General features: G+C 37.4%; 1 protein-coding gene across 2 annotated transcripts in view; it reads left to right on the forward strand.

Annotated features, from left to right (window-relative positions):
* Positions 1-25,417, forward strand: part of DLC1 (DLC1 Rho GTPase activating protein) — a 461,166-nt gene that overhangs the window by 118,502 nt on the left and 317,247 nt on the right. For both annotated transcript variants that reach the window (XM_056113856.1, XM_056113860.1), the window contains exon 3: positions 5,323-5,463. In XM_056113856.1, coding sequence (XP_055969831.1) covers positions 5,323-5,463 — 141 coding nt within the window. The remainder of the gene's footprint in view (positions 1-5,322; positions 5,464-25,417) is intronic.

Consider the following 25,417-nt stretch of genomic DNA (forward strand, 5'->3'; position numbering starts at 1 on the left):
ATGTCTATCCCTCTCTTTCTGACTCATTTCACTTAGCATGATACTTTCCATGTAGTACCACTTGCATGTAAATTTCATGACTTCATCTTTTCTAACAGCTACATAGTACTCCATTGTGTAGATGTACCAAAGTTTCTTTAACCAGTCATCTGTTCTTTCGCATTCAGGTTTTTTCCAGTTTCTGGCTATTGTAAAGAGTGCTGCAATGAACAAACAAGTGCAGATGTCACTTCGACTATACATTTTTGCCTCTCTGGGATATATTCCCAGGAGTGGTATTGCTGGGTCAAATGGGAGCTCAATTTCTAATTTTTTGAGAATCGTCCATACTGTTTTCCAGAAGGGCTGAAACAGTCGACATTCTCACCAACAGTGAAGGAGGAGTGTCCCTTTCTTGCCACATCTGCGCCAGCATTGGTTGCTTTTGTTCTTTTGAATGTGGGCCAGTTTCTGAGGTGTGAGATGGTATCTCATTGTGGTTTTGATCTGCATCTCCCTGATAATTAATGATGTAGAACATTTTCTCATGTGCTTTTTTGCCATTCAGATTTCTTCTTTGAGAAAGTTTCTGTTCATTTCATTGCCCCATTTTTTGATGGGGTTGGATGTTTTCTTCTTGTGGAGTTCAACCAGTATTTTGTATATCCGCGATATCAACCCCTTGTCAGATGTGTATTCGGCGAATATCCTTTCCCATTCTGTAGACTGTCTTTGTATCTTGGTCACTGTTTCTTTGGAGGTGCAGAAGCTTCTTAGTTTAAGATAGTCCCATTTATCTATCTCTGTTTTCACTTGCTCGGCCAGTGGCATGGCATCTTTGAAGATACCATTAGCTTCAACGTCATGGAGGGTTTTGCCAACTTTGTTTTCAATGTACCTTATCTTTTCTGGTCTGATGTTGAGGTCTTTAATCCATTTTGATCTTACTTTTGTACATGGTGTCAGGCAGAGTTCTGAGCCCATTTTTTTGCATGGTTGATCTATCAAGAGGTGATAAAGCGGTGTTGAAGTCTCCCACTAGTATTGTGTTGCTATTGATGTCCTTCTCCAAATCTATGAGTAGTTGTTTTAAGTACTCTGCTGGTCCCTCATTAGGTGCATATACATTTAGTATTGTAAGTTCTTCCTGTTGTACAGACCCTTTGATCAATAAGAAATGGCCTTCACTGTCTCTTGTGACCTTCTTCACTCTGAAATCGATGTGGTCTGATATTAGGATGGCTACCCCAGCTTTTTTATGGGAGCTGTTTGCCTGTAGGATTGTTTTCCAGTCTTTGACTCTGAGCCTGTGCTTGCTTTGACTATTGAGATGTGTTTCTGGCAGGCAGCAGAATGTTGGGTTCAATTTTCTAATTCATCCTGCCACTCTCTGTCTTTTAATTGGTGCATTTAGCCCATTGACATTGAGAAAAATTATTGTTATGGGATTTTGTCCCATTTTTCTGTGTATATGAGGGGCCTGTCCCATTTTTCGGTGTATATGAGGGGCCTGTTTTGCCTTAAAGTAGCCCATTTAGTTGTTCTTGTAACCATGGTTTTGAGTCTATGAAGTTCCTGAGCTGTTGTTTGTATGTGAAACTGTGTGTTCTTCCTTCTGTTATGAATGAGAGTCTCGCTGGGTAAAGTATTTTTGGTGAGGCATTTATTTCATTGAGTTTTTTCACTATATCCCACCACTGTTTTTGGGCCATGAGGGTTTCATCAGAAAAATCACCTGTGAATTTTAAGGATGCTCCTTGTAGGAGATTTCTTTCTTCAATCTTGCTGCTTTTAGAATTTTGTCTCTATCTAAGGTTTTGGTCATTTTGATCAAGATGTGTCTTGGGGTATTTTTATCCGGATTTCTTCTAGCTGGTACCCTTCGGGCCTCCTGAATGTGGTCACAAGTTTTCTTCAGCTCTGGAAACGTTGTAGCAATGATGTCTTTCACAGTTTCTTCTTCATCAAGGTTTTCTTCCTGTCGCTCTGGGACTCCAATAATTCTTATGTTACCCCTCTTGGCTTCGTCAAGATCTTCTCTTGCCATCTGTTCCCGAATTGTGAGTCTCTTTTCCATTTTCTGCTCTTTTCTGGAAAGTCTCTGAACTTCATCTTTGAGCTCACTGATTCTGTTCTCAGCAGTTACTCTGCTGCTGAGGCCTTCCACTGAGTTTTTCAATTTGCCTACCATGTTTTTCAGGTCTGACATTTCCGTTTGCATTTTCCTCATTTATGCCTTCAAATCCTCTTGTCTTTTATTGGCATTGCTTTCCATTGTTTCTTTTCTTCCTAAGCATCCTCAGTAGCTCCCTTCTAAATTCTTTGTCAGAGAGGTTGTCTAACACTACAGTATTGTTGGAATCTTCTGGGATAGGCTCTTGAATAAGAAAGTTTGGTGGGCTTTTGCATTGCTTTACCATTGTGACCAGTTTGGTTTAGACCTTCACGTTCATTGTTACTATTCTACTTGCAGAATGATATGCAGAATGAGTTGAGATAGGCTTAATGAGTTATTGGCTGATGTGTTTCTAGTGGTTGAGCTAACCTAGAGAAGATCCATCTAAGAGGGTAACTTATGGTTTTTATGAGATATGTAGTGGGAGAATATTTCGCGGCCGCTACTGGCTCTGGAAAGGGTCCCTTGGCGCTGGGTGCCAGGCAGTACCTGGTTGAATGAGGAGAGAGTGCCCTGAGCCCTTCAGCTTTGTTTCTGTGAGATGCGTCTCAGTTCCCGTCCCGAGCAGATCAAGGGGGAAAACCGGCTGTTCTAGGGTATCAGGCTAGCTGCGCATGCCCAGAGAGAGTCCCAAGCCCTGGGTGCCGGCTGTACCTGGTTGAATGAGTAGAGAGTGCCCGGAACCCTTCAGCTTTGTTTCTGCGAGATGCGTCTCAGTTCCTGTCCCGCGCAGATCAAGCTCTCCCTTTCATTTCTTATATCATTTGTTAAAGACTTGTCTACTTTAGTGATTTTAGGTAAAGTTTTGTCCATTTTTTTTATCCTTTGAAGTACTAGCATTTGGTTTAATTGATCCCTTCTGTTATCTTCATTTTGTTTTTGTTCTAATTTTTACTATTTCCTTCCTTCTACTGAATTTAGGCTTTAATTTTTTCTTCCTCTAGATCCCTGAACGTGAAATTGATTGGGGATTTTTTGAGGTTTTTTTTTTGTTTGTTTTTTGATATCAGTTATATTGCTCCGACCTTCAACTATTAATTTTTTCTTTATCCCATGTGTACTTATGGCTTGGGTATTCATTTTCATTTATTTCCAGGTTTTTATTGCTACTTTGATTACTTCATTGGCCAAAAGTTATTTATAACATGTTACTTGGTCTCCATCTATTTGAAATTTTTCCATCTCTCTTTTATGGTAAATTTTAAGTTTTATAGCCTTGTGATACAAAAGAGACTTGACATGTTTTATTTTAATGAAATTATTTATACATATTTTGTGCCCCATGATGTTATCTTTTCTGAAGGATGCTAGATGCACATGTTCTAAAAATATTTACTTGGTTTGAGGGCAGTGAAGAGTGTTATAAACGTCTGTGAAGCTCATTCCTCCCCAACTCCTTCTTTAACAATACTTTAGCTTTCTTCTTGAGATTTTACTGATTGATTTTTCCAAAGATAAAAAAGGATTGTTGTGTTCCTGTTGATATCTCTCTTTATGTCATTAATAGTTGCTAAAGAATCATGTTGGGGGCTGGAGCAATAGCACAGCCGTGGAGAGGGCGTTTGCCTTGCATGCGGCCGACCTGGGTTCGATTCCCAGCACCCCATATGGTCCCCCAAGCACTGCCAGGAGTGATTCCTGAGTGCAGAGCCAGGAGCAACCCCCGAGCATTGCCGGTATGACCCAAAAATCAAAATAAAAATAAATAAAAGAATCATGCTACTGCATTTGGTGTATATGTGTTGTTAATTATTATTAGTTATTCCTGATGAATTAATTAATCCCTTTGCACAATGCCTATATTTTTCACTATTACTATTTTTCTTACTTAAAGTCTATTTTATCCATATAAATATAGTGTATAGCTGTCCCTACCTTTTGTAGGTCACCATTTCGCTGTATGGTTGTTCCTCAACCTTTTACTTTGTGCCTATGTTCATGTTTATCTCTGGAGCTCAAGTAGGTATCCTGTGGACAGCAGAAGGTTAGATTTTGTTTGCTAATTAATTCTACTATTCTGTCTTCTAATCAGTGATTTCTAAAAATATCATATAATTAAATTTTTAATATAAAAAATTATTAAAAATTTTATATGGAGGGTAAGTTCAATTGAAGTTTTCTCTATCTTATTTCTTTACTTTTATGCTCTTCCTATAAAAGCTCTGAGCACCACTGGGTAAGGCCCAACTATAAACAAAAAAGGACAATAGTTATAGTAATTGATAGCATTTAATGAAAAATTTGCTCGAGCGGGCCCAGTAACGTCTCCATTGGAGATTTTGTTGTTACTGTGTTTGGCATATCGAATACATCACGGGTGGCTTGCCAGGCTCTGCCGTGTGGGCGAGATACTCTCGGTAGCTTGCTGGGCTCTCCAAGAGGGGCGGAGGAATCGAACTCCGATCGGCCATGTTGACTGCGTGCAAGGCAAACGCCCTACCGCTCTGCTATATTGTGCTGGTTACACATGCCTTGCATACATCTTCTTTAATATTCCACGAAATTGTGGGTGCTACTGTTCATCACACCCATTCTAAGATTGAGGAAGTTGGATCACACAATTCAAGGTATGATTCCTCTCCTCAAAAAGAATGTAGTTGATTAGATTCTTGAACTAAATATTTCCATGTCAGTGCAGTAGTTGTCACCATGAAAGTCTAAGACTTAGAAAGATCAAAGATAATAAAATTCAGATAAAGGAGGACCATTTTCTCATTTGACACCATCAATGAACCTGTTACATGATGCATGTTAAGTGAGTTGCTCAAGGTCATGCAGTCTGGATGACTGCTATAGTTTGCTTCTTTTTTTAAAATTTTTATTAGTGAGACACCATGAGGTACAGTTGTAGACTTTCAAATTTTTGTGCTTGACTCGCTTTATTACCTCATGATTCTCACAACTTCCCTGTTCAAAACAAGCTATTAATTTATCAAAGCAGTATGTTGCCACTTTCTCATACATTTGTCTTCTAAAATCAAAACCCAAGGAGTACAGTTATTACAAAATCATAAACAATTATGGGTGACATGTGAGTGCCACTTGTCAGCAGTTCTTTAGTACATCAGTGTGTGTTGGGAGGAAGCCTAAAGGTAGGTGCTGATGGCAGAGAGGAATGAATGTAAAAGACCATGTACATCCCTTTCATTTCCATTTATTTTTAATAGGACTTGGAGTCAGGATCTGAAAATGGATCAGATATCATGCCAGTAAATCAGACACTGATAAATTTGTCTTCTAATACTGAATCCATGGACATACCATCTTCCACTCCAGTTACCAGTTCCGGAACCAAACCTAAGGCCATGGTAAGTTTTTAAATGCTCACAATGTATTTTACCACAGTGTTGATTATCATCAAGCACAGATATTTCATCTATTCAGAAGAGAAGAAATATAATTTAGAGTCTTAGATGTAGTTATTTGACAAAGTACAACCCAATATATGTTGCTTGTGAGTTTTATAAATAATAAGAATTTCACTAAAATAGATCAAGGTTCTAGAATCATGAAAATAAATGGTACTGAATTTTATTGTAGAATAATTAAAGATTTAAAGAAACAATGAGGTAAAATTGTGAGAAGGTCTTTACTACCATAATTATCCTCACTAACATTTGGAAAATTAATTTCTTGATTAGATAGATGGTATAGATATAAACTCCAATACAAGATAAAATTTTTATTGGGAATTAATTGAAATGTTTAGTGAAGTACTTTTCCAAAATAAATGATAAAAATATTAATGTACGCTGTTATCATTATTGTTAGGAATGTTCACTGACTTTATAATGCTATCAAACCAAGTTAAAAGGATTACACACAAAATTATATATTATGGTGAGTTGTGAATAAAGACATTTTCCTTTAAGTGAAAAGTTAAACTGCAATACAAAAAAATAAGTATTTGGACTCTGAAAGGTAACATTTATGGAGGAAGTAATTACTACTTCAAATATCTAAAGTCCAAGCAGTTCTAAAATAACCTTTCCTAGTTTAGTGAAAATCATAGTGTTGTCTTATTTTTTTAATGCCCGTGTTAACACAGAGAAAAAAAGTTTGGATTGCTTGCTCTCTTTTAAAATAAAAGGAGGTTAAGTCTGAAATAAGACTCAAAAGAGAATACTCTGAACTTAAGACATGAAAAGCTTGTTCAATTGCAGGAAAGCCATCTTAGCATTCTTGATGAAATATATGTGTCAGATCCCTAATACTTGCCATGAATTATTGTAAATAAGAAAAGATTCAGTTAGAAAAGAAACATTGTTTTTCCTTAAACAGTTCATAGTCTGTCACAGAGAAATGGTCATGAAAGCAGTGAAAGTGGTCTCTTGCTACATGGCTCTCAATAGTGATGTGTAGAGTGAAGCTAGAAAGAGCCAACAGCAAGCAACATTATTTGAAGTTCACTGAAAAAAAAAGTGCCAGAAATAATCTGTGCCGGTTGCAGGCAGACTACAATGAACTAATGCTTCTCTTTATAATGTTAGACTAAACTAAGAAACCCCTTGATTTTAATTCACATATTTTTGCTAAGTAAAATAAATTTTTAAACCTCCCAATTGGTTTAACTTGAAGGTTCACGAATCATAGAACTGTTTTGTTTTGTTTTCTTTTTTGCAGTAATTCTCTATTTTTTGCATTTTTTTAATTGAATGACAGTGAGATACACAGTTACAAAGTTGTATATGATTGGGTTTCAGTCAGATAGTAGGAACCAACAAGAGGGGTTTTGATGCAGGTGGTGCTCACAGATACAAAATGGAAAGGAAGAAGGAGAATTCCTTTTCTCTATATGCTTATTTCATGATCATCTTTTATTTTAAAATCATTACCATTAATATCTACCATTTTACCCTGGAAAAAAATCACAGTTATATTAGTCTTTGTCTTTGTTCCTTGGTCTGTCTTCAACATACCTATGTTTATAAATGTGGCAATTATATTTTCATTGAAGTGCTTATACGTTTTTTGTGGTAATCTTCTTCTGTAAAGTCTTAGAATCAACATAAAAGACTGTCAGGATTTTCTCCTTTGGATCTGGACTCTAAAATTTCCAGTGGTGAGCCCCTTTCTCCCAAGAAACCCAATGTAGGATAGGGTTGCTGGAATTATCTCAGATTAGTAACATTGTTGATTTTGAAGGAATATTTGGTTCTCGTGCATTCAGAAACCTTTCACTGTTGCCAAAATTTTTATGATCCCCATATCTAGTTATGCAACCCCTGCATCCCAAAGTTTAAGATGCTAGACCTTAACAGTACTCTATGGTAGGGTCTTACTCACAGTTTTCAAGCTTAACCATAGCAGATGAACAAATCTTCCACTCCACATTGAAATTTTAGAAATACTAAAACCAGTTTTTGACCAAGAACATTTTTATATGCATCCCAGATCAAATGTTTATTGAAAAATCATCAACTTTGGAAAAAATCAGAATTTAGTGTTTCTACCCATTCTTGTTGCCTAGATCAGTATTTCTCAACCTTTCTTAGACTATGGACTTTTCCATCCTATTTCTTTCCTGTTCTCTTTGTCTTGCCCTATTTGTACCCATAGTTTTATGCAATATCCCCCCATTTATGCTGTTTTCACATGCGGTCCCGTTGGAATATCCAGAGGTCCTAGGGAAGGCCATAGGGCTGCTGACTGACAAATGATGACCTAACCACACAAGCTCAGTTTTGTCACTGGTACCACAACTCATTAAGCAGTGAACAATAAAAATTACTGTGCAGATGACTTAGTCTCCTTAAAGTTATTTTCTGCTTTAAGACAACAAAATGTGTGTAACATATTTTAACCAAAGTTAGAGTTAGACAACTAGATACACCACACTGTCCAGTACCAGAAATATAATCTAGTGAAATCCTTTAGCAGGTTCTTAGAAGTACCTGGACTTTTAGGAAATTGCTTTTTAAAAAAATAGTCAACATTTGATTGAAAGAAACCTGAAAAAAAGGCTTGTTTGTTTTGTTTTGTTTTGTTTGGGGGGGGGGGGGTGGGTCGTGACTTGGAACTGTTTATATCTGGGTATCCTCTTTTTGTGTGTCTGGTATTGATGGTGGTAATTTTTTGAGTACTTCTTTCTTAACTATAACTTGAAAATCTTGGGCCTTTAATAAATTTCACTTGTAGCTGTCTGTGCATGGTAATATCGAAATGAAGAACTTTGACATTCTCATGAGAAATTAAACACGTGACCAATTAACCTCCCCACCTGTCCCTATCTTCCACACCTGATCTAGAGTTTAGTTAAGAGAAACATTCATGCAGGCAGTTCGTTGGCAGTTTAGCTGCTTGTGAAAAGAGAAAATCTGATATCTTTCAGTACCATTCTTTTTTACCAGTTACTAAAATATTTAACTTTACATTAAGTAGAAACATTAAATTTTCCTAATACCTACTTCTAACAGCCCCCACCCACTCATCAAAACTAACTCTCTGTTCCATAATGTCACGTTTTTGCAGAGTGCTTACTTTTATTTCAGAATTATTTAATGTTACATTTGATTTGCTGCCGTGAAGCCTATTTATAATGATGACTAACTCCCACAAATATTTGGCTTTCCTTTTGTGTGACAGGTCTCTGGATTTCTAAGTGTCTGTTTTCCAATAAGATTTATTATTTTATATTTATTATTAGAATGGGAGCAATGAGTAATCTTCATTTTCCTTTAAAACCATGTATATATTATGCTGTAAATAGGACATAAAAGTATGTTTTTCCAGGGCACCGTGGAGGTGGCCCTGGTGGCCCAAGCCGGGTGGCTCCAGGCTACTGCATGACTGGACGCTGCACCAACACTGCCAAGCCAAGCACAACGATCCCACCTGAAAAATAGATTTCTGAGATGTGTTTCACATAAGCCTTTTAACAGTTGAAATGTGGAATATCCACTAGGCAAAAAATATATAAGTAATTAGGAGAAATGTATTCTGGTACTTTATGTCAAAAACCCCATCTCTTTTCCTCCTAAACTTCTTGTTTGACTTTGCAGCCAAGTCAAAAGTGCTTCTCATGCTAGATACTTTACAAAAAACAAAACTCATGAGCAATGTCATATTTTATATAGGATGCTTTAATTCACTATATCAATACTGATGTGATTCACTATAGAGCATTATACTGACATCATGCCTGCGACGATAGTTACTTGAATTACTCCTATACTATTTAATGTATGGTTGTTCCACAAAAGAATTTTAATCTATTCACTAAAATTCTAGAGGTTTTCTTATTATTGTCCCTAAAGATACTTAAGAATATTAGGTGTTCATTGAATTACCAGTATATCTTATTTATGAATAAAACCCTCCAGATAAAATAACAATATATTTTATTTTTCAAATATAATAGTAGTTATTATTATAATTATATTATATTATAATATATTTTTATTATATTATAATATATTATATTATAATATAATGTAATATATTATTTATAATTATATTATAATTATTATTAATATTCCTCAAAGAGGAATCGAAAGAACTATGCTTGGAATATCACGATTCACTCAAATGAGAGATAGAATCCAGAGTTCTGATCTTCGTCAACGCTCAAGAATCAGGGACGCTGTCTCATTTGCCAAGACATCAAAAATCAGATGGGCTGGACACGTAATGAGGTTTACAGACAACCGCTGGACTAGAGCCATTACTGATTGGATTCCACGAGACATCAAAAGATCACGTGGACGCCCACCTATTAGATGGTCAGACTTCTTCGTCAAGACCCTAAATGATCGGTTTGAGGCTCTACATGTTCCTAAAACGAACAGATACCATTGGGCTACGCTAGCACGCAACCGGGATGAATGGAGACGTTACTGGCACCCGCTCGAATAAATCGATGAATAACGGGGATTAAGTGATTAAGTGAATAGTAGTTAAGGCCAGAAAGATAATACAGGTATTAGAATGCATGCCCTGAATGCAACTAACCCCATTTGTTCCCTGGCACCATATGGCCCTACAAGCAGCACCACGTGGAGCTCTGAAAGTCCCCAGGGCCATCCAGGGTGGCCCAGATATTCTCTACCACAGCACACCATGAGCCGTACTGCATCCTTTGAATGGATATGCAGTACTGCAAACCATTGAACCACCACCCTACTCGGCAGAGAATTGTCAGGAGGGGGCCGTGGGTCACCTTAGCATGGCTTTGTAGGCATCCCCAAAAGAAAATAACTGGAGCAATAGGTAGTGTGTAGCATTATTCTGTGTCAAATAACTGAAAGCATCATTATGAGTAATGCAAGCATATGATCATTATTTACTCTAAATTCCTATCCCTACCGTCTAAAACTTCAGTTGCTTTCTGAAGAAAACTATAATAATAATGATGGAACTCTCTATCGTCTGGATATATTGGAGTCACAGCTAAACAGAAAAGCACTGCACTTATCCTCAAGCATCTAAAGGAATGTGTAGTGATACATTCATATCAGAATGGTATTTTAGAATTAAAAAATAAGCCTTCTTTTAAAAGCATTTCAGAAAATTGTCAGTCCCCATGACTATTTGTTACAGGTTGAAAAAGACAAAAGTTTTGTTCCAGTTCAAGATGGTAAAACTAGTTTCACATACTAGCTTTGCCTCTTGGCTTTCCAATATAGCATAGATGGGTGAGGGAAAGTATTCAGCTGGGGAAGGGCTGGAACCAAGGGAAAGCAGGATGACGTCCAGGCAGACGTGACCAACTGTATTCAAGAATGGTTCTCCAGAATATTGCCTACAGGCTCCTGACAGCAGCCCCAAAGAAGCCCTAAAGATACGTCCTGATTGCTGGCTGATGGTTCTTTCAAGATAACATTAAAAGAGAAAAGACTCCAATGCTACCATTCAAAATGGTCATTCTAATCTATCAATGAAGGGGAAAAGTTTCTTAATGTTACCCTGAAAATACAACTATTTATGCTATCATCAACTTAGTGTTGCAGTTGCATACAAACTGCCATCTTTCTCCTTACTGACATGATTAAAAAAAAACAGTTATTGTTCTCTTTTTAGTCTACTTTCATTTGCAAATAAGGCCTACCAGGAAACAGCATAAGAGATTTGAGGTAGGATAAAAACTTAAGTGAAGAAACCATAAGAATTTTGACATTTTGTTACTTATATTATTTAAATTTTAGTCATTTTTAAAAGATCTAATTGTTCTTTCTTACCCAATGCAATCTATCTATATCTGTAGTTATATATGTATACCTTTCTGAATTTATGTATTTTCTGATATTTTCTAAAATTCCATGTTGAATAATTCTTAACTATATGGTTAAATTTTTAATGACAGTAAATTAGTCACTTTGAAATTCTTACATAGTCATGAAATTATTCAGTATAAAGTTCACGTATACGTTTGACTTCATATGACTTTATGTATAACAATTAAGACAGAACTATTTTGTTGTTGTTAGTGCTGTTTTTTTGGACCACATTGGCAATGCTCAGTGGTAACTTCTAGCTCTGCACTCAGGAGTCACTTCTGATGATGCTTAATAGACCATATGGGACACTGGGATTTGAATCCTGGTGAAAAGCCATAGATGCTGTCTTATAGCTCGGACCCATGACAAAACTAGTTGGACTCTAAGAACCTCCATAAACAGATTCTTATTAGATGAAAAAAGATGAAACAGATTCTCTTGATGAAAAAAATTCTTATTAAAGTTTTGATAACTTAGTTATCTATGGCAGAGATCTTGTTACACAATACCCTTATTACAAACAATCGACTTGAGGCACAATGACAGGAATTACTGCATTTGGGTTTATTTCATTGAATGAAACTTTCACAGAATCACCTATTGTGCAACGCTTCAAGATTTGTGAAAACTGATTCTGTTTGAAATGAAAAAATGTCATTGAAATTTGTTGCAACTTTACAGCTTATAAATAAAATTAAAACTGATTCAACATAGGCAAGAAAATCCATTAGGGAGTTCCCATACTAGTTCTAATGTATATAGAAGCAAAAGACCGGAATAAAGAGTTTCAACTATTTATTACTGAACCCTTGACCCTGGACTACAGATCTAAGAATACCCAGTTGCGGGGAAGGGAGGAATGAATGATAAGGTGGATGGGAAGTAATATTAGGAGACTGATAGAAGGAGGTAATGTGAGATGAGGTGAATGTATAAATAGTACCATAAACAATAACACTGTTAAAGACATGTTACCTAATCTATAATAGTAATATTCATAAAACAAAATATAATTTCAAGTCTAGTCATTGTCATTGTCCTCCCATTGTTCATTGATTTGTAACATGTCCATCGTAAGACTTGTTGTTAGTGTGTTTGGCATATCGAATACATCACGGGTAGCTTGCCAGGCTTTGCCATACAGGTGAGATACTCTCGGTAGCTTGCCTGGCTCTCTGAGAGAGGTGGAGGAATCAAATCTGGGTAGGCCAGGTGGTCTGCGTGCAAGGCAAACACCCCACCATCTGCGCTATTGCTCCAACCCATTCTAGTACATATGTAAATTTTTATTAATTCTTTTTTACTTTGGGCTGGAGCAATAGCACAATGGATAGGGCATTTACCTTGCATGTGGCTGTCCCCGGTTCAATTTCTCCACACACTCGGAGAGCCCGGCAAGCTACCGAGAGTATCCTGCCCGCACGGCAAAGCCTGGCAAGCTCCCTATGGCGTATTCGATATGCCAAAATCAGTAACAACAAGTCTAACAATTTGTTGTGAGACGTTACTAGTGCCCACTCGAGCAAATCGATGAACAATGGGAAGACAGTGCTACAGTGCTACAGTGCTTTTTTATTTTACTAGTTTACTGTGTTCTTTTTCTTAAATAATTACTTGATGAAATTGGAACTAATCTGGACATTTTCCCTAATGCTGCATCCACTATTTAAAATGGACTAAAAGGGATAAAAATTGTCTTCGCTTAATAATTAAGAATGTGAATATTACTTTTTGATTTATCTCTCAGGATAAAATGCAAGGCTATACATAAAATTATAATCAATCATATTTTATAAGGTAACTTCTGAAAAGTGCATAACACAGTAAAGTCACACATGTAAACATTTTAAAGAAAATTTAGTAGACCTCTTTGAATCAGCAAATAAATTAAATTAGTACAGTTTACAATTAAATACAAGCAAAAATGCAATTGTGATAGAAAAAGCCTTTGATTATGATGTTTTTGAATGTGGCTATTTAAATTTGACATAGCTAAGCAGAAACATTAAAGTATGTGGATTTTTTTTTTAAAAAAAAGCACTGTAGCACTGTAGCGGTCCTCCCGTTGTTCATCAATTTGCTCAAACCGACCCAGTAACATCTCCATTGTGAGACTTGTTGTTACTGTGTTTCGCATATCGAATACCTCAAGGGGAGTTTGCCAGGCTTTGCTGTGCGGGTGAGATACTCTCGGTAGCTTGCTGGGCTCTCCAAGAGGGGCAGAGGAATCGAACCCCGCTCCACTGAGCCGGCCATGCGCAAGACAAACACCCTACCGCTGTGCTATCGCTCAGCATTTGTCTTTATTCACTAAGATCATCATTGTTTATGAGAAAGAAAGTCAAAAATTATACCTTTTAAAAGAAAAAACTGACTCACTGGAGAGCTAGAAAAAATGTTTCTAAAAAGGAAATCATTCTGTGATTATTATAATATGATAGTTTTTACAATTATTCTAAGCTAGCATTCTAAGTTTCATTCACTTAAGCTGGATTTTGAAATAATAAATATATGCGTGGTTCATTAACCTTGGACTTCAAAAAACAGAAATATTTTTGATATCCATTTGTTTTTCTATTTAAAATAAAATTCTCTCATTTCTTCTGTTTGAAGTACAGACATCTGTTTTCAATCCAATTGCACATTAATTAATGACAGCTTTGTTTGGGATGGGTTATTTGATCTCCCCAATGACCTCCTCACATAAGCTTTTGCTCTTTGAATCTAAGAGTTTCATTGTGTCAAGAATAAGTATGATTTATACTCAGATATATTGATCCTTAATATATTGATCCAATGAGCACATGGTACTTAAATAATTTTTGAGTTGGCAATTTTTTTGTTTAGTTTTTGTTTAGCTTATAATAATCTCAATTATGTGCCTAAAACAGAAATCTTAAAACCAAAAGAAAGATGAGGGAAATGATAAACATATGAATGATGGGACAGTTAGAATAGAAGAGGTTTCATTAGAAAAGGGAATTTTGAGAATCACATTTGTAACTCAAGATGTGGGCATATGAATAGTACTTTTGTATGTTATCATCATTACAATGAGCAAATTCTAGTTTTTCCGTGAGTTGATGTTACTCCTTGCTTGAATCCAGCTCATTTTCTTCCAAAAGAAATAACAACTTTAAGTTATTTCTGGGCAATGTAAAATAGTCAGCCAATACCATGCCACATCACAGCAACCAAGAATGTAATTCCCAGGACTGAGCAGTAATAATAACTGGTAAGACATTTTCACAGAGCCCTCACTTCATTTCAAACCTAGTTATCTCAAAGCTCTCATTATGTTTCAATATGTTCTCATTACTTTTCTGGTCTCCTACTTTGAGTTTTTACTTTGATTCTTCGTTCACCCCCAGGCCCATCCCTATCCCCTCAGCACTTGATGGCTTCTCCTCCCACCTCTGAAAGACAGCTCAAGTCAGCTGAAATAGTGAAGCAAGGAATTCCATATGCATATTTAATGAAAGTTATGCAAATTTTGCACACTGGACCTTCCATTTTTGTTGTTGAATCACCTTGTGAGTTACTAAGTTACAATTAGAGCAACTTGACTTACTCCAAGTCTGGGTTGTTCTACCTCAAATCATTCTATTTTAATGAAAAGCGGGCATTAAAGTGTTCAACATCATATTGCTAGATTATAGATAAATCCTTTGGCTTTCTATCACTATTTTCTATTGGAAGAAAACTTTTTGAGAGGATGAAAATGTGTATTGCTCCACTTGTGATGGTAGTACCATGGATCTAGATATACATATACACAGATCTATCAAATTGCGCATGTTAAAGTATCTATTTTAGTATATAACTTATGCTTTAATAAAGTGGCTAGAATCTAGAATTTTATTTTAAAAATTAGCCAGAACTTTAAATAATTTTAATGGATGACTATTTGGAACTCAGAACTTGAATTTTCATTTGTTTCCTAGCCAAATGTTAACTAGATTATACTCTGATATATAAAAATTGTGCATTTTCCTACTTATAACACATTTATAACTTTTTGCACATTAAATGCAATATAGTACAAAACACTAAGATTGTAAACTTGACAAAATTACAATATTTTAATTGACAAATGTATTACGAATTGTAATTGACAAATTTACAAAATTGTAAGTTTAAAATTTTTTCTGCATGTCTGATATTATCCTTGTAGTTACCTATCCAAAAAATGAATTGTAGAATTGTCAAAGAGCTACCTTTTTATGACTTTCAATATAATTGAAATATATTGATTAGATATCTGGACATCTTATTTGAATAAAATATAAAGAACAAAATTATAGGTAATATGTAGTATCCATAACTGATATATTAATGACTTTATAAAATCACTCTACATTTTATTAAGTGAAAGCCCCTCTAGTTAATGTTGCTAAACTTTAGTACTACTAAACTAATGCTATGTATATTATTGTTCTGCAATCCATTTTTTTCCAAGAATATAAAGACTTCTTATGTCTCTATGAAGGGCTCTATACCTGTCACTAAGTTGGAATTTTAAAGCAAAACATGAGAGGTATGGCATGATTTGAACCTCTGAACTTAGGCGGGGACCAAGAACTACATGGAGAAGCTTTTTCGTGAATATTCTTCAAAGCCAGATATCCAGTAAGTAAGAAAGGCAGAACTGATCATGCATAACAATTGTGACCTCAGCTGTTTTACAGAGCGCTCTGAAGCTTGAGCGACCCTTCACAGTTGTCCCAGTTTGGGGACCAGAGAGATAGGTTGTAGGTAGGGTGTTTGCCTTGCGTAAAGCCATTCTGGATTTGATCCTGCACCTCATACAGGTCCCCAAACCCACCAGGAGTGATCGCTGAGGACAAAGCCAGGAAAAGGCCCTGAATACTACTGGGTTTAGTCCAAAATCCAAAAACCAAAACAACAAAATGCACAACATATCCATGACCATGCTCTTAACTTACAGTTAAGTATTATGACGCTTTGGCCAGGCCAATTTCGATCCAGGGTAACACATAGCTCACAGCTTGTCCTGGCTCTATCCAGTCCCTCCTCAGGACCCTGCCTTTGAGGTGCTAGAAGTAAGGGCCACTGAGGCTTCAGTTGAGAGAACAGATGTTCAGGAGGAAAAATATCATTCAGAGTCAATTAACTCACAAGTTACACAAGCAGAGCATTAACTTTCTTCTTGTGACCATACAAAAAGGACATTGCTCTAAATTAACTATGCAAAGGACTTAAGGAGAAGATAAAAACAGTATTTATAAGTCAACATATCACAAAGAAAGGGGTTGCAAACAAACACAGAGGAATGGAAGCACTGTGATGGGAGTAACCCAATAAGCCTAAGCTTCTTGTGGCAAGGCGGAAAGGACAAACCAATGTTATCCTACAACAACAGAGTTGTCCCAGTTTGAGGCAAGTGGGTTGGACTCTACTCCTTCCGCATCTATCATCATTCCTAGACAGCCCCTAGAGAGTAATGTAATCTTGAGTGAGACAATTCTTCACAGCCAAAATCTTTTCCTAAGGAGAGAAATAGCTGTACTCACTGGCAGTCACCATCCCCAGCAGTAAGGGAATAGGTACAGTGACCCTGGGGAGAAATTTGGGGGGGGGGGTTCTCTGCCATCTCCACCACACTTACCATGGTCCTTACATTCATGAAGAGGACTTGCTGACACGTGTCAAAAACCTAAACACAAGGTTGGGAAAATATGTAATAAGTACCTAATTAAAGTAAATGCCAAATGTGAGATTTCTCTAACAGGAATCTATTCTGTTAGAGAAAGTGGGAACCTTTAGGTAATAATTGCCAAGGAAATAACATTGCAATATTCTCCTTAATAATAATAAACAAAGAGTAATGGATATCATGTAAAAAGCATCAAAAAAGAACGTCTGCTCAGAATATTGCATGTAAGAAGTGACACAAATTTCCCTTGTAGAAAATGTAGCTTGAATCACTTTTTGGATACATTTGTGGAGAATTTTCAAAACCTTTTAATCTTTTAAAATTTATCTTTTTTCCTTTGTTTTGAGCCATGCCCATCAGTGTTTAGGGATTACTCCTTACTGCACAGTGATGACCCCTGGCAGTGCTTGGGGAACGTATGTGGTGCTAGACCAAGATATGATCGACCATGTGGGAGGCATCTGCCATAACCTGTACTACAACTGTAGCTCAAGAAAATCTATCTTAAAGAAAATATGGGAATGGATTTTAAATAGCAAATCTAAGTCATTTGCTTTATACTTTAAATAACTAACACTCTATAAAAGCAAAAAATGTAATTGAGTGTGTGGATAAAGGGGTACCGGTTGAGTGTGCTTAAGGAAGAGCACATACAGTTTTACAGCATTGACTCAGGCAAGGGAGCATCAAGACTTGTTGGAACATGAACGATGCAGTCTCATATGGACTGACACAGGAAAAAAATCAATGTTTGAAAGTGTTTGAGAATGAGCTCTTAAAAATGATGCAATAGGGGCTGGAGCGATGATAGCACAGCAGGTAGGACATTTGCCTTGCACGTGGCCGACCCTAGTTCGATTCCCAGAATCCCTTGTGGTCCCCCATGGAATAATTACTGAGTGTGTGAGCCAGGAGTAACCCCTGTGCATCACTGGGTGTGACCCAAAAAAGAAAAAAAATGTTCAGGTCCCCCATGGAATAATGACTAGTGTATGAGCCAGGATAACCCCTGTGCATCACTGGGTGTAACCCAAAAAGAAAAAAAATGTTCGATAAAAGAATTAAACATAGGTTCAAGATTAACATGTTGAGAAACTAAGACAATGATAGGATCATTGGCTAAGATGAAGAACAAAGAAGACAAACTAGATATGAGGAGGAAAAGCAGTGTTTTCAATCAACTACATAATGTATTGTTTATATTTATGAAATATACCCATTTTAACTGTGTATGCTTCAGGATATTTTGTAATGATGGAAGGAAGCTGGCTACAAAAGAAAGTTTAATTGAGAGATAGTTCATTGTTTTCTGCATTGCTTTTTTAAAATGTAAGAGTATAGCAAGTTTATGTTAAACAGGTATCACTTATTGGAGTAAAATAACAAAACCATTTTTTCCCTTACTCTTTCCTCTACAAAATGTCTTATTTCATCTACTCTTCCACTCACAATTTAGGAAATATCTAAGGAACTCCCATGTCCTCTTACCAGATACTCCTAGGTAACAAAAAAAAAAAAAAACAAATTAAACCATCAAAACATAGCTGTCTTAACTCAGAAATGAGAATGTTAAGTTCCTTTAAATCAACATTTCAGTCATCCTTTACTTGTGAAACTTTTCCTCTTTCACCCAGTTTGTCCTACGGTGTTTGTTGCAGCCAGAAAGACTGGTGATGGAGGGATTAACTTTCTTCTCCATTCTAACTCACCCCATACATCACTACATAGCAACTCATAATAGGAGGTAGGAGGGCAAAGATTACAGAAAATCCTCATTGGGTGAGTATGACTGTGCAGTGAGTCTGGATAATACTGGAAGATCCCTCACTTGCTCTGTCATCTGTTGTTTTGCAGTAATTCATACATAAAATTTGTGCCCTTAAAATATAATTAATTACTATAGCTCCTGTTTTCTACTAAGTTTGGAACTTGAAAGAAACTTTAATATGTGGTTTTAGTTTAGAGTCTTTTCTGTCTTTAGATGGCAACTAGTGTGCGGTCAATTTAAAAACCTTTTGGGACCTTTTGGATTTACTTATTAATTGACTCAGTCATGCAACTCACCAGTTAATGCTAGAAAACTGGACTGATTTTTCTTTACCTGAATCATTTTAGTGAAGCTATTTGGGTGTCAACATGGCATTCAGGTTTCTAAAAGACTAAATAAATGAAATCAAGGAATTCAAGTTGCCAAGTTTAGGTAGTGGTTGGTCACATAGAAAAGCCCTGATTCAGTGTGGAGAAGTGACTGAAGAGCATGCATATGAAAAAGAGAATTCTTGAGATCCATTTTGAAGCTCTCTTAACATAATGAGTCATACCTCTTCCTCATACAGATACATCAACTTCTCCCAAAACCCACAGATGATTCAACTTATAACAACATCTTTGCAAAGTCAAGAGATTCCTGTACATCAGATCCAGGTTCAGATGAGATATTCCAGCTACCTTCCTCAAATATAGCATCACTGATCTTTTGGCCTAAAACCTTGTGAATATATCAAGTATACAATGGCTGTGGCAATCAGGATAATCACTATAGATACTTAATTTTTTTTTGTTACTTTTTATATCGGGCTGGAACAATAGCACAGTGGAGAGGGCAATTGCCTTGCACACGACTGCCCCAGGATCGATTCCTCTGCCCCTCTTGGAGAGCCCTGCAAGCTACCGAGAGTATCTTGCCCACTTGGCAAAGCCTGGAAAGCTACCCGTGACGTATTCGATATGCCAAACACAGTAACACTGAGTCTCAAAATTTGTCGTGTGATGTTACTGGTGCCCGCTAGAGCAAATTGATGAACAACAGGACAGTGCTATAGTGCTACTTTTTATGTCACACCCAGTGATGTTCAGGGGTTACTCCTGGCTCTGCATTCATAAATTAGTCCTGGAAGGGCTTGGGTGATTATATGGGATGCCAGGGATTGAACCCAGGTTGGCCACCTGCAAGGCAAACTCTGTACCCTCTGTAGTATCACTCTGTCCCCAGGATACTTTATTTATTTGAAAAATAGGAAATAAGATATGCTTTATTATACAGAAATCCTGGGAAACTGCAGGGTACAAACTTGGAGGTCTTCACTAGAAATAATTCTACTACTTCATGGAAATTATTCTAGTTCCTGGGTTATCACTCTGAAATCTTGTTTCTGCCCTTTGAGCCATTCTTTTTTTTCCTTTTAGGAAATGACCACTCTTCATGAGTGCATGATTTTCTCGTCTGGGCTTCTTTCTATAGAAATTCAAAGGCCTTTCTTTAGTTTTGCAATGTTTTTTGAATCACTTGATGCAAAATGTTTCTGGAAGTAAAAACTTGAAAATTTCCTTCGTTTCCTGTGTGCCTTATTAGTAGTCATTCCTTTAGACTAAGGCACACTTCAAAGTCACCTTAAGACAAACCATTTCATTTTGGACTCCTACTGAGTCTTCTAAGAGATGAGACTCTGGAGTGTCTTAGAAATCCCATTGTCTGAAAAATAAAATCTATGCCATAAAACCTAAAAATCCTACAGAGCTTCTTATCTGAACACTTGTCTATGATGTGCCACCTTATATATTTCTGTGATGTTATTAAAAGATATTATCATACACCATATATTCCTGAATTTGACTTAGACTTGATTTTTCCCAGAAAGCATGTTTTACTGTTTATAATCATTTGCTTTCTGGACACACCAGAAGAAGCTTCTTTCCTCTTATACTCTCTCTTTTGGGGAGGGGGGTCAGGATCACCCTAAAGTTCTTGAGGTCTACTCCTAGCTCAGGAATCACCCCAGACAGTGCTCAGGAGATCATGCAGTGCTAGGAAATGAAACCAGGCTTCCTGCATGCAAAACCTGCTCCAGGCCTTGTGTGCCATCTCCCTGACCCACCTTCCTATATTTTAGTAAAAGCAACAAGAGCAGACAGCGTCTTTAACACAAACTAAGTCATTAGGTATCTTAGAGCTCCTACTTTTCATATAACTACACACAAGATTTTTGCTAAATTTTTCTGCAGACAAACAAATGAATCAGTTTATTAGGTGGGGAGGATTTGTCTGTTTTGGGATCATACCTTATGGTGCACAGGGCCTCCTGCTGGTTTGTTGTTCTGAAGTCAGTGCTGGCAGAGTTTAGGATGCTGTACTCATACCAGGGATCAGAGTGGGGTTGGCTCCATGCAGTGTAGGTGATTGCCTCCTGCACCATTGTCTAGGCCCTAAAATAGATCAGCTTTCTTCTAATTGCATTTTCCTCACTTTACTAAGCTCTCTGCCATGGGGTGGGATACTCTCGGTAGCTGGGCGGAGGAATCCAACCCAGCTCCCCGTTGTGTATTCGATATGCCAAAAACAGTAACAAGTCTCACAATGGAGACATTACTGGTGCCCGCTCGAGCAAATGGATGAACAACTGGAGGACAGTGCTACAGTGCTACAGTGCTATTAAGCTCTCACTCAGTGTGCTAATATTATCTTTAGTTTCCTTTGGTCATTCAATAGTGCTCCTTTGAGGACTATTTATTATCCTTTTACCTGATCTCCATGTCGCTCCCACACTTTCCCAATTTTTCGGGTTTTGTTTTTGTTTTGTTTTTTTTGTCATGGCAATCAATACCCCCCAACCTAGGTCCAAAATTTGTATTACTTACCTAATGTTACGTAAGAATTCAGCCCTAATTTCTTGACATAAAGCAGCAATGATCATCTGTTATGTCTCATGGTTTTCATGGACCAGGAATCATAAAATCTCTGTCCATGTAGGTCCAGTACAGGGTCTCTCATCAGTGTAGTCAGGCATTGGCCGGGGCCGGAGGACCCATGTCCAGACTGACCTGTTCACAGGGGGCCTCTCATCATGGGTTGCTTCACGAAGCAGCCTCAGTTTCCTCCCATCACTGCAGTTGATTCCCCTAGGATGAACAGTTCAGGAGACCAAAACAGAGCTTTCCATGAACCAGCTCCAAAAGTCACGCACCATAGTATCTGTTGTGTTTTATTGTTCAGACAGTGTGTGGGAGAAGATTGTCCAGGCTGTCTGTGCCAGGAAGCAGAAAGCAACCAGTCTCCTCTCAACGATCAGCTTCTGCATGTCTAACTCCCTGGCTGTGGCTCTCACCTTTCTAACTCACAGCTCACTTATCTTTCCTAAACTCCTGGAGTTGCGAATACATTTTCAGCTTCTAGCTGAAGCTTCCTTACATCTCTGGTCAGTCTCTGAACTAATCTGTAAATGATGCCAAGTCTTACCTCTCCGACCCATAAGAGTCACTAACATTGCTTGGTTTGTGGAAGATCTAGGACTCTGGCTGACGCAAATTTAGTCAACTCCTCCTTCAGCTCATCGTCAGCGAGGCGGCCCACTCAGGCCTGGTCAGGCTGAGTGACACATACCCAGTCCAATTCTGAAGATTCCCTTTGATGTTTCTTTAACCAGTCTTGAAATGAGAGAAACATGTATGAACCCTTCCTAGTATGAGTGGGGGAGAAAATATATCTCAATCTCTTTCGGAAGTAAAATTTTCCCAAATGATCTGATACCTGGTCTTTCCATATCCTTCAGGAAGATGGAGGCATTCTCTGGTACATTCATTTTCCTCGAAATACTTGGTGCAATGTATACTTTTTTTTGGTCTGTCTCACTTCTTAATTGACTATCAAATCTCTCATCTTCGGGTCTAACTAGTCCAGACTTAAATTTTATCATCCTAACACAAGGATCTATATACTAATGATGACAAAGATAACCTTATCCTCTGTTATCCTCTGTGTAAGGATATTTCCTCTTTGACAATACCTGAGAGATCAGAACATTTTGAGCAGGGTAAGACCACAGATTCAAGTTATGCTCATACCTCAGTCATTCAGTAATACTGTGTTCAAGACAGGAACATGCAGCCCAAAGTTGTATGACTGATTCCTGCCAATTCTTTGACCCTTGTTAGAACGTAAATATTAAATAATTAACTTTCTTGAAATATCTTAATTCATAATGCATTCTGGAGTGATAGCACAGCGGGTAGGGCGTTCGCCTTACAAGCGGCCAATATGGCCGACCCGAGTTCGATTCCTCCGCCCCTCTCGGAGAGCCCGGCAAGCTACCGAGAGTATTCGATATGCCAGACACAGTAACAACAAAGTCTCCAATGGAGACGTTACTGGGCCCGCTCGAGCAAATCGACGATCAACGGGAGGGCCTTTACCTTTACCTTTTATCAGTGACATGCTAAAGTGTGTAACATCAGTAACATTACAAAGTGTGTTTACTCACAACTCAGCTATAGAGAAAAACACTGAACACAGTAAATACATGACAATAGAAATTTAAAAAAGAATCACTGCAGGGAGAATAGTTTACCAGTTCACCTAGACTTTAATTTTTTCAATTTATCATCTCTGTGTTATAATTTTGTGTGTCTATTACTGAACCCAGTTCCTTCCCGCCTTGGAAAAGTGTGAAAGAAATACCTTTCCACATGAGTTAGACTTTATTGTGATGAAGGATAATATGATCGACAGTGCCTTCCTAGAGGTTCTAGAAGCTAATTTTTGAGATGATACTGTAAATTTTGGAAGTGTCTCAGGACAAACAAGATGGATTTTAGCCATAAGAACTCCTGTAGGGCCTAAAATAGTCATATGAGTATAAAGAATCAGGTCAGGCTGATTCCAGGAGAGTATTCTACATTCTGACTTAGAAGCTGCATCAACAGCAGAAATACTGTCCCCACCCATGCCTGGTACCTGTCATTATTCAACATCAGTTAGAAGAATTTTTTTCCCTAAACTTCTGGGGACAATACAATGCTAAATGCAATTTTTCAAAACAAAACACTAATGAAAACTCTCATTAAGTATTGTCATCAAACCAGAAAACGAACACTGCATGTATGAAAAAACTTGATGATGCCTCTTAAAATCAGAAGGCACAAAATTTAAATTGTTGCAGTGTTTTTCACCACTGTTGATATCATATTGTCTTTCCCAACTATCCCCAGCATATTTATGAGCTATACAAAGTAAGTAACATAACTCTTTAACTGTTGTACAAAATATTGTCACAGTGAATTGTCCTTTACTCTGGTTGTTCTGTTAATTGGAGGACATTGTAAGGACATACCTGTCTGCTCCCCTGTGCATCCTTTCAATTGAATTCAGCTCAATTTGTCAGCACAGAAGGCAACTACTGCTGTACTTTCAAATTGAGAAGGGTTGTTCAAAAATACATGTTCTAAATTTTGAATAGATTTAAGTGTACAGAGTTTTAAAGGATTTGTAAATAGATCAAATTGTATGTATGTCTTTATTCCATGGAAGAATCTTTCCATGTTTTTTGTTTGTTTGGGGGCCACAGTGCTACTCCTGTGGTGTTTGTGGTGCTCAGGGGTTACTCCTGGCTCTGCACTCAGGAATTACTCTGGCAGAGCTCAGAGTACCATATGGGATGTCAGGGATGAGGAAAGTGTGCTGTACTATGTGCTGTACTATGTGTCACTCCAGCCCCCTTCATGCTGAAAAGTTCAATTTCCACAAAGCAATCTTCTACCCCATATAGGTATCTTGGAGAAAATGGTCTAACATTTAATCTCTCTCTGGGTCATCAATTTGATTACCATATACGTTATTTTCAAATGCTATCTTTCTCTCCAAAGAAAACAATACTGCACTGACTTGGGGCTATATAGTCTTTAGATAATTGCTGGAAGATCTTTCAACAGAAGTCACTTTCTGGTGACAAAATAGTAGGAGTAGGATTTCTCAAGCAAAGCTATTTTTCTTATAACGAGAACATCTAGCAACTTGGAAAGGAACACCAAAACGATGAGCACCAATTAAAATGGTGTTACAATGGGAACGTTGAAGAATAAAAAGCATGATAATTGAAGGAGTTGGCTTGTTTTCAAGTTTGTTTGGTATTTTCTGTAGTGATGCTGCCATCTTCTGGTCAACATAGGTAACACTCCACACACAAGAACATGAGACACTTTAGGCTGAAAGAAATTCCGCTATTATTGTTGGTGGCCAGTTACTTAATCGCTATGCCTCCAGTGTTCTAAAACTAGAGAATTTTTAATGACTTTTTAGGAACTTTCGAAGTTAAATTCACAGAAGGCGTCTCAGGATTTGCAATGCCAACAAAGTGTATGTATGTGTGACAGTACAGATAAGGCAGAGGGCCTCTAGAGAATATTTATTTCTGTAGGAATCTGTGATAAACATAATTAATAATTTTTCACATAGACCTTATTTTTCATTTTTACTTAGTTTCTGTTTGTTTGGGGGGGGGGGGGCCTCACCTGACTGTGCTCAGGGATCATTCCCTGGGAATCTGGAGAGTATCATGCTGAGTGAAATTAGTCAGAGGGTGAGACACTGGTGCAGAAGGA

The sequence above is a fragment of the Sorex fumeus genome, unplaced genomic scaffold (genome assembly GCF_029834395.1).
Source record: "Sorex fumeus unplaced genomic scaffold, SorFum_2.1 ptg000024l, whole genome shotgun sequence".
In the NCBI taxonomy this organism is placed as follows: Eukaryota; Metazoa; Chordata; class Mammalia; order Eulipotyphla; family Soricidae; genus Sorex; species Sorex fumeus.